The sequence below is a fragment of the Phaseolus vulgaris genome, chromosome 3 (assembly GCF_051622355.1).
Source record: "Phaseolus vulgaris cultivar YP4 chromosome 3, ASM5162235v1, whole genome shotgun sequence".
Classification (NCBI taxonomy): Eukaryota; Viridiplantae; Streptophyta; class Magnoliopsida; order Fabales; family Fabaceae; genus Phaseolus; species Phaseolus vulgaris.
This window is the reverse complement of record NC_143500.1, coordinates 31,915,478-31,927,731: the sequence shown is the minus strand read 5'-3', so window position 1 is coordinate 31,927,731 and position 12,254 is coordinate 31,915,478. Positions and strand designations below refer to the sequence as shown.

Below are 12,254 nucleotides of genomic sequence, written 5' to 3'. Positions count from 1 at the left end.
GCACTTTCCTTTTTAACGATTTACATGTAACTCTTTCTTTTGATGAATTTACAATGGAGTCTTTAGGATCCTCAACGTTGCTTCTACCCAGTTACATCCAAATTCGTGGGTGGCCCTTTAGGCTAATTTGTGATGTCTTTCGGTTGAGGTCGTCCCCACAATCTTTATTGTTTTATTATAATTCTTGGTTAACCCATCCCGTGGGTTGACTTTCTTTGTCGAGTTGTCCGAACAACATTCTTTTTTGCTCCCTATACTTCATCCTATAAGAATTTCAAAGAGAGGTATTTTGGTTCTGATGGGAATCATAAATTTCCTTTTCATTGGACTCAGTCACCCACTCGTTACAAATCATGATCGAGATCATCCATGACCCCTCAAGAAAAGGAGGTATTTTGGGTATTCAACCTGATTTCAATAGGCTCCCCACTCAAAAAATATTGGTGGTATACAAATCAACCTACAGTTGGTAGACTTTGTTGATACTAAATGTTTAAGTTGTAGGTGCTTTTATTCAATTTGTTGATTATGTGTTCAGTTTTTGGTTAACTTGTAGGAATTATGGCTCAAACTGATCGGGCCACCTTCAAGTGGTGACGAGTGGAGACACCAATTGTACTTGTATACACAAAGTGGGCCTAAATAGTACCTGAAATTGTCTGTCACTATTGTTGTCGGTGTCGGTCGTTCGGTCGTGTTCCATTGTATTCTAGTTCTTTCACTCCTTCAAACTTCAACACTTCTACTTCTTAGCTCTTGAGTGCTCGGTTGGGAGTAAATTTGTAAAAGGTTCTTCGACGATCAAGTAAGTATTCTCTATTGAAAGTGTAGGATATCAAAACTGATAAGAGCGCACCTTACTCCATTGTAGAAGACTTGTTTATAGTAATTGGTAATGAACTATTTTCTTGATGGGTCATATCTAACGCATATCTTCAATAAATCACTGTTAGCTGATTTCTCGGAATGTCATCTGAATTTCTAGGAAGGTATACTTGAAGCATATCCTTAGTAAATCAATGTTAACTGATTTTTCGGAGTGTCACCCGAAGTTGGCGGGGTGCCACTTGAATTTATGTGGATGTTTCCTTACTTGTCATTTATAATCAATTTGCTCTTTAATGTGGTTGATTGCTCGGTCGAAAAATCGAAATCGAATGACATGACCTACTCGATCCCGACTAGTACAAATAGTGTCATAACCGTTAATTAAAATTTGTAAAAAAAAATACACATAATATATAAATTTTAAGTCTTTAAAAATAATTTTCAATTAATAATTCTAAGGATCCCTTTAAGTATACCCTGAACCTGAAGTATCCTTTAATTTATTTAATTTTTTGCTAAAAAAAAAAATAATTCTAAGGATCTTTGTTCATAACTTAAGGATTGAATTTGAAAGCCAATAAATAAAAAATTTATCGAGCCAACATACAACGGTGGATGTTTAATCACAGAAAGCAAATTTGAATCACGATGATAAACAATTTTAAAAGATGACAGTTGCACATTTTTTTTTCATTCAAAGTTGAAAAAATTAGTATTATTTAATACAGAAAGTAATGGATAAACAATTTTAAAAGATGACAGTTCCACATTTTTTTTATTCAAAGTTGTAAAATTAGTATTAATGCAGGAAGTAGGTTTGAACAGCCATAACGTACGTTGAAAAAGTGTATATATATATTAGATATATTAAAAAAATGTTACTTTAAAAGCTGTTCATATGATATAATTACATAATTATAATCTGATACTGATTATATTTAATTATAATCAGTTTGCATTAATATAATTATTAAATTTATTTTACAATATGCTCTCCTATGTATATCATTAAAATCATAAATAACTTTCACTGACTAAGAATATTTGAATTTTAAATAATAAAAACTATCTTTGTGGTAAAAGTAAAGTTGAGAGGCAGGTCCAGAACATGAACTCCTGACTATAAAAAGGGGTAGCAGCAATCCATAAGGAGGAATCAAGCTACTGTTGTGAGAAATCTCCTTTGAAAAAATCACAATGGCAAACTTGAAAGCAGTGATTCTATGTTTGTTTCTCGAAGCCATCGTTGTTATGAATACAATACCAGGAAACGAGTGCAGAAGCTTCCATCCAAACGATGAAAGTCTGATAGAGAGCACTTGCAAGAAGACCCCCAACTACAATCTTTGCCTTCAATATCTCAAGGCAAGCCCTGGAAGCTCCACTGCTGATGTCAGAGGGCTGGCTCTTATCATGGTAAACGTGATCAAAGCCAAAGCATATGATACCTTGAAAATAATCCATGACTTGCAAAAGAAGGGAGGAGGACCTAAGCAGCAAGAAGCCCTCAGTTCTTGTGCTAGTAAATACAACACAGTGTTGGTAGCTGATGTTGCACAAGCCACTGAGGCTCTGCTGAAAGGGAACCCCAAGTTTGCTGAAAATGGGGCTAATGATGCTGCCAATGAGGCTACCTATTGTGAGAGTGACTTCTCTGGGAATTCTCCACTCACAAAACAGAACAATGCTATGCACGATGTTGCTGCTGTTACAGCTGCCATTGTTAGATTGCTGCTCTAGATTATCCACTTCCTGAAACCTTTGACCAATTGTTAGAGATGTCTTGGAACCTTGGTCTTACCTGTTATGTAATGCTGCTATCTATTTTAAAGCCCTCATAATAACTCATATGTAATAACATCCAAGTCTCTCCAGATTCTCACAAGTTTCCCAAACACTTGAAGTGTATAATAATCAAATACATTATCATAATTATCTTACAAACAATTATTCTCACATTCCACACATCAGATTATAATAGAGATAAACACTTACATTGATCTATGAGAAGCCTGGGAGCAGTTTCTTTTTATCTTCATTTCTCAATCTATCTCTCCTTTCTTTTTATGGTTAAGCGTGTACAACTTCCTTTGCAGAAACAAAACTTGTTTCTATTCTTTTTCAATCTCCATCCGATTAGGTTTTCATTAGGTATCATAATATTATATATAACTTTTCACATTAACTAATGGGTCTTTTATTTTTTTAAATCATATTCAGTCCTAAAGTCCAAAATCTATTTCATATGAGTCATATTATAAAATTAATTTACACAATTTTCTAACATTCTTCCACTCATATGAGCTATAATACTTTCATGATTTAATAATTACATAAACCATAATGGGCATTGAAAGACCTTACGTAAATTTGTTCTATCATCCAATCAAAATCAAGAATACAAAACTAATAATAGTCATGACGGTTACATGTCATTTAATCAACACATTTCCTTCCATGTACTATTATATCATCATTACTTTCTAATATGACTTTATAAACATAACGTCATCCTCATCAACAATAACATAATTTGTTTTCCAAACTATAATTTACATGCATATACATAAAGTAGAAAACATAGATTTCAGAAACTTTTATACATCAATGAGCTTAGAGTTTCAAATAAGAATTAATAACAACATTCATCATTCATTAGTAGACATAATGCCCATATTCTCGACATCACTAGTAAATTTTTTGGGCGGTAACCCTTTTTGTTAATGGGTCAACAATCATGAGATCAGTGCTAGTATGTCCGACAATCTATGTTTCTGAACTTCCTCTTTAACGACAAAGTATTTCAATTCAATATGCTTAGCACCTTTTGAATACTTGTTGTTTTTAGAAACGAAGACAACTGTGAAATTATCACAATCAATTCTCACCGGCTTGACAATACTGTCAACAATTCCAAGTCATGAAATAAAAATCCGACACCAATTACCCTGAACTATGGCCTTAAAGCATGCCACAAATTTAGCCTCCATGGTGGGTGCATCAATGACTGACTGCTTCAAACTCTTGCATGAAATCGCTCCTCCGACAAAAAAATACTCACAAGCAAATGTGGACTTTCTTGTATCCATACAACCAGCAAAATCTGAATTTGTATATCCAATCACCTCAAGATGATCAGATTTCCTATACTTAAGCATGTGATTTTTTTGTCCCTTGTGATATATTCATATATTCTTTCCGAGACAAGCCTAAGAGTCCCTGTGATCTATCACATAATATTTCTATTCCTATCACATAGTATGTCTCGCCCATATATTTCATTTTAGAGAGAAACTTCTTAGTCTCGCTTAATAGACCAAGATCATTAGTTGCAAGCAAGATATCATCAACATATAGAATCAAAATTATAAACTTGCTCCCATTGACCTTCAGATATATACACTGATCAACAATGTTTTCCTTATATTCAAAGCACATAATAATATCATTGAACTTAAGATACCATTGTCTAGAATCTTGTTTAAGCCCATATATTGATTTCTTAAGTTTACACACCATGTGTTCCTTTCCTTCTTCAATAATCCCCACTGCTTGGTCCATATAAACATCCTCTTCTAAATTCTCATTCAAAAAGGCAGTTTTAACATTCATCTGATGTAACTTAAGATCATAATGAGTTACTAATGTCATGATAACTGTAAAGGAATCTTTCTTAGAAACAGGTGAAAATGTTTCCTTATAATTAATGTCATCCTTTTGAGTAAAACCTTTGGCAACAAGTCAGGCCTTATAACATTCGATATTGCAATGAGAGTCACGTTTAGTCTTAAAACCTCATTTAGACCCAACTCTCTTACATCCTTCTAGCAATTCCATAAAGTCCCATACATCATTATGTGCCAATGATTTAAGCTCATCTTTCATGGCATCCAACCACTTATTAGAATTATCACCATTGTTTGCTTCTGAAAATGAAACTGGCTCATTATCAATGTCTAAGTCTTTTTCTGACTCTTGTAGATAAACCACATAATCATTCGAAATAGCAGACTTTCTTTCTCATTGAGATCTTCTTAATACTATTCCTTGTGGTTGTTCTACTACAGGTTCGTTGTTAACCTCGTGATCATTAATTTCTTGTTCTTCTTCATCATTGAGTGGTTCAACAAGATTAGGAACAACAATACTTGAAGTAGAGGTACTAGTTAAAGGAACTTGTACTCTAACTTCCTTAATCTCCACATTTTGTGAAGCTTCACTCCCACTAGTTTCACAATTTTCAATGAACCGTGCATTTCCAGTTTCAACAATTCTTGTACTATGGGTAGGATAGTAAAACATATACCCTTTTGATTTTGTTGGATAACCAATGAAATATCCACTAGTTTTTCTTGCATCCAATTTCTTTTCTCGCGGAATATATATTCTAATTTCTACTTGACATACCTAAACATGCAGGTGTCTTAAATTGTGTTTCGTACTTGTCCACAATTCAAAATGTGTCTTTTGAACGACCTTACTAGGAATCTTGTTCAACAGATACATGGCAGTTTTTAAAGCATACATCTATAATGATATAGGTAAAGATGAATTATTTAATATGCTCCTAACCTTATTCATTAAGGTTCGATTATGCCTTTTTGACACACCATTTTGTTGAGGTATACCTAGCATTGTTTATTGAGCACAAATACCACGTTTCTCAAGGAACTTAGCAAATGGACCAGGGTGTTGTCTATTTTCATCATATTTTCTATAATATTCACCACCTCTAATTTACCTAACAATTTTCACCTTTCTTTATAATTGTCTTTCCACTTCATTTATATAAACTTCCAAGACATTCATTGCTTTAGATTTTATATGTTGTAAATAAACATAACCATAGCGTGAAAAATCATCAATAAAGGTGATAAAATACCTTTCTTTATTGAAAGAATTTACATCAAAAGGTCCACATATATCAATGTCTATAATTTCAAGAAGTTGAGTGCTTCTTGTGGCTCCCTTCTTTATGTTTTGTTTGTTTGCCTTTAATACAATCTACACATACATTCAGATCCGTAAAATCTAAATTTGGAAATATTTTATTCTTTACTAATCTTTTCATCCTTTATTTGGACATATGTCTCAAACGTTTATGCCACAAGAAAGTAGAACATTCATTCATTAAACTACGTTTAGTGCCAACATTATGATGCGAGGTCAGAAGAGTTTCAACATATATGTTCCTACTAGGGAGATGGGACCTAGAGAACTATTGAAGTCTTCCTCTCCTTCCTTCGGTCGGGCAGGTGGCTGGGTGATGAACTGGGATTCTTCTCGTCCTCCTGCTTATCCTTCGGCACTCGGGACTCGGTCGTCGGGTGAACACCGGATGGTGGGGGTACCTGCGAAGGCACTCCGACCCTCAAGTCAGTAAAGCGGGTGGTTAGCTCTCAGGTAGGTGAACAGTAATAATGACATACCTTACTCCTTGAAATGCGTGCTATTTATATTATTCTAGTGGGCCTACCTTGTTGGGCCCATTTATCGAGGTGGATACCGCTTAGGGTTGCATTACCTAATTCTTGATGATGGATTAGCTTCACTGATCTCGGTTTGAGCGTTAATTGTAATGGGGTTCGGCCATCGGCCAAATTCTCATGATGAGGGCCGGCCATCGGCCAAATACCCGTGGCCTTCGGCCGTCTCAGTTGAGTCTTCAACGGTCTCGGTCTCTCGGCCAAGTCTCCAAAAGGTCTCGGCCTCTCGGTCTCTCGGCCAAGTCTTCAAGGGGTCTCGGCCTTTCGGTCCCTCGGCCAGGTTGACTGGGCATCGGGCAGCCAGGTGGGTCCCAGTCTCGCCCAGTACCGGTACACTTGCCCCCCAGGCTCAAGGGCAGATGTGTCAGATATGTCCGATGAGTCTTTTGATAATGGGAGTCGGTTGGCCTCCCTTGGACGTGCGGTCGTTTCGTTTTTCGAGGTGTGACTTGACTTAGGCGGCGTGACGTGATTGGCATTAATGAGGGGTTTTTCGGGCGGGAAATGTTGTGAACCGTTGGATCTAAGAGATCTAACGGTTCAGGTTGATTCGTCGTTTCGAATTCCGAGGCCCATGGGCCTTATAAATAGAGGTCTACTAGTGACGAGGTCCCTCTACTTTGTGTTCTTGTAAGTTTTTCTGGAAGTCGAGTAATCTTTCATCCACTGCTGAGAGTTGAGTGACCGTTCAGCTGTCTTCCCTCGCCCAGCTTATTCTGTCAGCTAAGGTTAGTTATGTGTTGTGAGCCTAGTTCTTCCCCCCCTCCCTCGGGTGACCCGGCCTCTCCCGTCGGTTATTCCTCTGTGAGGGAGTCTTCTGAGTCGTCATCCTCTTCTTCTCCTTCCTCTTCGTCATTCACCACCGACCCTGTTTCGGTTGGGGTGGCCGATGCTCTACCCCCGGTGGAGGTCGTGAGGGAGGATGCCCCGGCCAACGCTGTTGACCGATCGGGCTCTCCCCCCATGGCCGTTCCCTTAGGGGATTTTAGCTGGGTGGATCCTAGGGTGATGGAGATGTCGTCTACCTATGGGACCGAGGAGTCTGTGGCGAAATTTTTGCGCAGGCAACCGGTTTTAAAGGCAGAGGAGTATTCTTCCCACTTTAGCATTCTACCTTGTGGGGTGGACAAGAGAGTGTGTATGGGGCGGCCCGGTTCCGGCCCCCCTTTCTTTTATATGTATACTTGCTTTTTTGTCGACCTTTTTGTTTCCCTTCCTTTTGATGAGTTTACGATGGGCGTCCTTCGGACGCTCAACGTTGCTCCCACCCAGGTTCACCCAAATACCTGGGCGTCCCTTCAAGCCTTCCGCTTGTTGTGTGACGTCATGCGTCTTCACCCCACGCCCTCATGTTTTCTTTCTTACTATAACTCCCATCCTGCGAAAAAGGCTGCCTGGCATTCGCTGGCCGGCCGGCCTGGTAGTGTTCTTTTTGATCTCTTCGCCCTTTCTTATAAACGTTTTAAAGAGAGATTTGTGAAGGTCGTGATCCGGCCTGAGGCGACTTCTCTCTTTTTTGACTCGACCGGGCGGTCGAGATTCCCCCTTTATTGGACCCAGGAGCCTTGCGATTTTAAGGAGTGGCTGAGGCCGACGGAGGGTGAGGACGAGCTGGGTGTCCTTGCCCTTTTTGACGCCCTCCCGAGGAGGCTTCCGTGCCGGGGGTTGATTGGTGCGTATGCCAAGTCTGCGCGCTGGGCGGCCGTGAGGGGTATGTGTCCTGGTTTGCCTTAGTTGGTCTGTCGGCCGGTCTATTTGTTTTGCCTTATTTTTAACTCTGTTTTGTTTTGCAGAGATCATAGTTAGCGAACGACCGAGCGCCGTTAGCGTACTCGACAACATCGGCAGAAGGCGGCCGAGCGTAGGGGACGTCGGTGCTTGGAAGTGATACCGTCGCCGAGTGACGAGGGGGCGGCCAGCCCATCTCGCAAGTCTAAGGGGTCGGCTGACCCCACCCACAAGTCCAAGAAACGTCCGAGGGGCGCTAGCAACATTGCCACCACCACCCGGTCACCTGGGTCCATGCCGACGCCTCCTCCTTCCCGACGGGTGCCAGCTGAGACGGTGTCGGGCTCTCCTGGGGCCATGGTGCAAACGGGGGCCGGTCCATCTGTGGCTGATGCCCGGGCGGCCACGCCCTTTGATATCTTGGGGGCTGGGTATCGGTTCTCCCGGAGGGTTCGCGTTGCGCTTCCAGATGAGGCTCGGGACCCCCTACGCGACGTCTCTCCCTCGGAACTCCTCAGGAGCGGCTTCAAATTGATGTGCCGCTCGGTTGTCCTTGTCCAGAGCGGGCTTCAAGGTCGGGATCGTCAGGCCGAGGTCGTGTCATCCTTGGAGCATAAACTCTCTGAGGCTACCGAGGCCTTGGAGCAGTCCCTCTCCGTGAACACCAATCTGTCGGCCTTGGTTGCTACAGAGGCGGCCGAGAAGGAGCTAACGCAGAGGGAGGCGGCCGAGGCAATGCGTCAGCTGGAGGCTGAGAAGTTGAGGGCGGCTGCCGAGATCGCCAATCTGAAGAAGTTGGTTGAAGAGAAGAGTGAGCAGCTCTCTGCCTCGGCCACTGAGATGGCCGCCCTTCAACTCTCAAAGGAGCAAGCCGAGGCCGAACTGGATGAGAATTATGAGGAGGCTGAGGAGCTGCTGAAGCAATGTTTTGAACGAGCCGTCCGTCAAGCGCATGTGCTATATGGCGGGCCGCCGGCCACTGGTGAGTTTGACCTTGATTGTGAGGTCTACCAGGGTCGATTAATGCCAAGTGCTGAAGTGGCCGCCTTAACTGCTCAGGAAACTGAACCGGCCGGGACCGAGGAGGGGGAGGCCGAGGTTCGGGGTAAGGAGGTCGAGGCTGAGGAGGGTGACTGCATTAATATCCAGGATTAGGTTCATCTTTGGCCGGGTTGTGGCCTTTTCCTTTTTTAGTATCCTCCGAGGTCGGGGCGTGGCCTTTTTATTTTGTGTTTTGATGTATCGTCCGGTGCTTCTTGTTTATCAATATATTGTCCATCTTTCCTTTTATCAGTTTGGCATGAAATTTAACAAGTTAAACAATCGGTCTGCCATTGATTCGGGCGATCGGCCATTAGGTTGCGAACGTTAAATTCGAGCAAGTAAAATATGGGCGATCGGCCATAAATTGCGAATGTTAAATTCTAGCAAGTAAAATATGGGCGATCGGCTATAAATTGCGAATGTTAAATTCTAGCAAGTAAAACATGGGCGATCGGCCATTAGGTTGCGAACGTTAAATTCGAGCAAGTAAAATATGGGCGATCGGCCATAAATTGCGAATGTTAAATTCTAGCAAGTAAAACATGGGCGATCGGCCATTAGGTTGCGAACGTTAAATTCGAGCAAGCTTGGTGAGCGTTCGGTAGGCCGGCACTTGCGATGTTAATCGAGCAAGGCACTTGCGATGTTAATCGAGCAAGGCACTTGCGATGTTAATCGAGCAAGGCACTTGCGATGTTAATCGAGCAAGTGGGCGTTCGGCAGTCCGGCACTTGCGATGTTAATCGAGCAAGCGGGCGGTCGGCAGGCCGGCACTTGCGATGTTAATCGAGCAAGTTGGCGGTCGGCCAATACTTTCAGTAGAATATTTCCAACACTTTTGATGAAAACGCCTCGTTAAAACCTCCCTGGTTGGGTGAGGAAAGAATGCGTGATTTTATTGATTTTAGCTGTAATAGAATTTGAGGTGCGTGGCATTCCACGTCCTCGGTACAATTTTTCCTGAAAGCCATTCTAGATGATAGGCTCCTCCTTGTGCGACTTCTCGGACTCGGAAAGGCCCCTCCCAGTTGGATGAGAACTTCCCTTCGTTTTTTCTTGCGTCGCTGCGCATTCTCCAGACGAGATCGCCCTTCTGGAAACCTCTCGGCCGGACTTTGGTGTTGTACCGTCTGGACGCCCAGGCTTTGCAGGCAGCCTCCCGAATCTTGCTTTTGTCACGAAGCTCACTTACCAGGTCGAGGTTGACCGCTAGGCTTTCCTCGTTCAGGGTGAGATCGAACATCTGTCGTCGTATGGTGGGCTCGGCCACCTCTACCGGGATCATGGCCTCGGTTCCGTACGTCAGACTGTAGGGTGTTTCCTGTGTGGTAGTTTGGGGGGTGCACCTATACGCCCAAAGTACCTCGATCAGCTCCTCGGTCCATCGGCCCTTTGCTTTGCCCAGTCGCTTCTTCAGCTCGTTGAGTATGACCTTGTTGGCGGCCTCGGCCTGCCCATTGGTTTGTGGGTGTTCTACCGAGGCCGTGATGGACTTGATGCCCAGGTCGTCATAGAAGGACTGTAGGCCTCGGTCGATGAACTATCGGCCATTGTCAGTTACTATTGTGTGTGTGGGACGCCGAATCGGCAGACAATGCTCCTGCATACGAAGTTTTGTACATTCTTCGCCGAGATGGAGGCGAGGGGCTCGGCCTCGATCCATTTTGTGAAGTAGTCGACTCCCACCAGGAGGAATTTGGTCTGCCCCTTCCCTGGGGAGAATGGACCGATAATGTCCATCCCCCACATGGCGAACGGCCACGGGGAGATGATGCTGTGCAGTTCTTCCGGCCTGGTGTGGAGGAGGGGGCCGAATTCTTGGCACTTGGCACATTTCTTTACGTATTCGGAACATTCGCCCTTTATGGTCGGCCAGTAGTAGCCGGCTCTCAAGACCTTGGCGGCCATAGTTCTCGCCCCGGCGTGATTTCCGCAGACTCCTTCATGGATCTCGGCCAGGATGTACTCGGCCCTTTTGCTGGTTATGCATTTTAGCAGGGGGGTTGAGTAGCCTCTCCGATACAAATCTTCGTTGATCATGGTGTACCGGGCGCATTGTTGCTTCATCGCCCTCTCTTGGTCGGCCGTGCACGTGCCGTCCGTCAGGTATTGGATGACGGGAGTCATCCAATTGTCGGCCTCAGCCTCTTCTTCTTCTACAGCCAGGCACTCGGCCTCGGCCTCCGTCACACTCGGGTGTCTCAGCCATATTTGTATGACCGATCTCTGGTGGCTCTTCTTTTTTGTGACCGAGAGCTTTGACAGGATGTCGGCCCTTTTGTTGTCCTCCCGCGGTATGTGTTGCAAGGGTGCTTTGTTGAAGCGGGCGATGCTGTTTTTGGCCGCGTGGTAGTACCGCTGCAGCAAAGGCTCTTTAACCTCGAAATCTCCATTGACTTGGCCGACCATCACCTGGGAGTCGCTTTTGCATGTAACCTCGCGCGCTCCCATGTCGTAGGCTAGGTTCAGCCCGGCCAGCAAGGCCTCGTACTTGGCCTAGTTGTTGGTCGCCCGGAATTCGAATTGGAGGGCTTGTTCCAAGAAGAGGTCGCCCGGCCCCTCCATGACGACTCCCGCTCCACAGGCTGTTTTATTTGAGGAGCCGTCCACATAGAGAGTCCACCTGCCCGAGAGGGAGGGTAGTGGTGTCAGTTCGGCCGAGAAGTCGGCCAAGCATTGAGACCTGATAGCACCCCTCGGTTCATAGCGTATGTCGAACTCGGAGAGTTCGTCTGACCATCCTATCATCCTCCCTGCAAGGTCCGGTTTAGATAAAATTTTGAAAATAGGGTAGTCGGTTCTTACAGTTATGGAGTGATTTTGGAAGTATGGGCGCATCAATCTTGCCGTGAGGACCAGTGCGAGAGCCACCTTTTCGATCATCTGGTATCGGGTCTCGGCCGAGTGGAGGGTTCGGCTGACGAAGTACACAGGAAGTTCCTCGCCCTCGGTCTCTTGTACCAGGGCAGCGCTAACTGCCTCTTCAGAGACTGCCAGATACACTAGGATTGGGTGGTCGGCCCTCGGCTTCTGGATGACGGCCGGGGATGTGAGGAACTCCTTGAACTGCTTGAAAATTTCCTCGCATTGGTCGTCCCAAGCGAACTTTTTGCCCTTCCGGAGGAGCTGTACCATCGGCCTCGTCCTCTCGGCCAGGCGGGGGACGAA

The 12,254-nt window shown here is 44.0% G+C and overlaps 1 protein-coding gene across 1 annotated transcript; it reads left to right on the top strand.

Annotated features, from left to right (window-relative positions):
• The first annotated feature begins 1,983 nt into the window (after positions 1 to 1,983).
• Positions 1,984 to 2,772, top strand: LOC137807038 (cell wall / vacuolar inhibitor of fructosidase 1). The gene has a single exon (XM_068607455.1). The coding sequence runs from the start codon at positions 2,026 to 2,028 to the stop codon at positions 2,566 to 2,568; it is 543 nt and encodes a 180-aa protein (XP_068463556.1). The 5' UTR covers positions 1,984 to 2,025; the 3' UTR covers positions 2,569 to 2,772.
• The last annotated feature ends 9,482 nt before the right edge of the window (positions 2,773 to 12,254 follow it).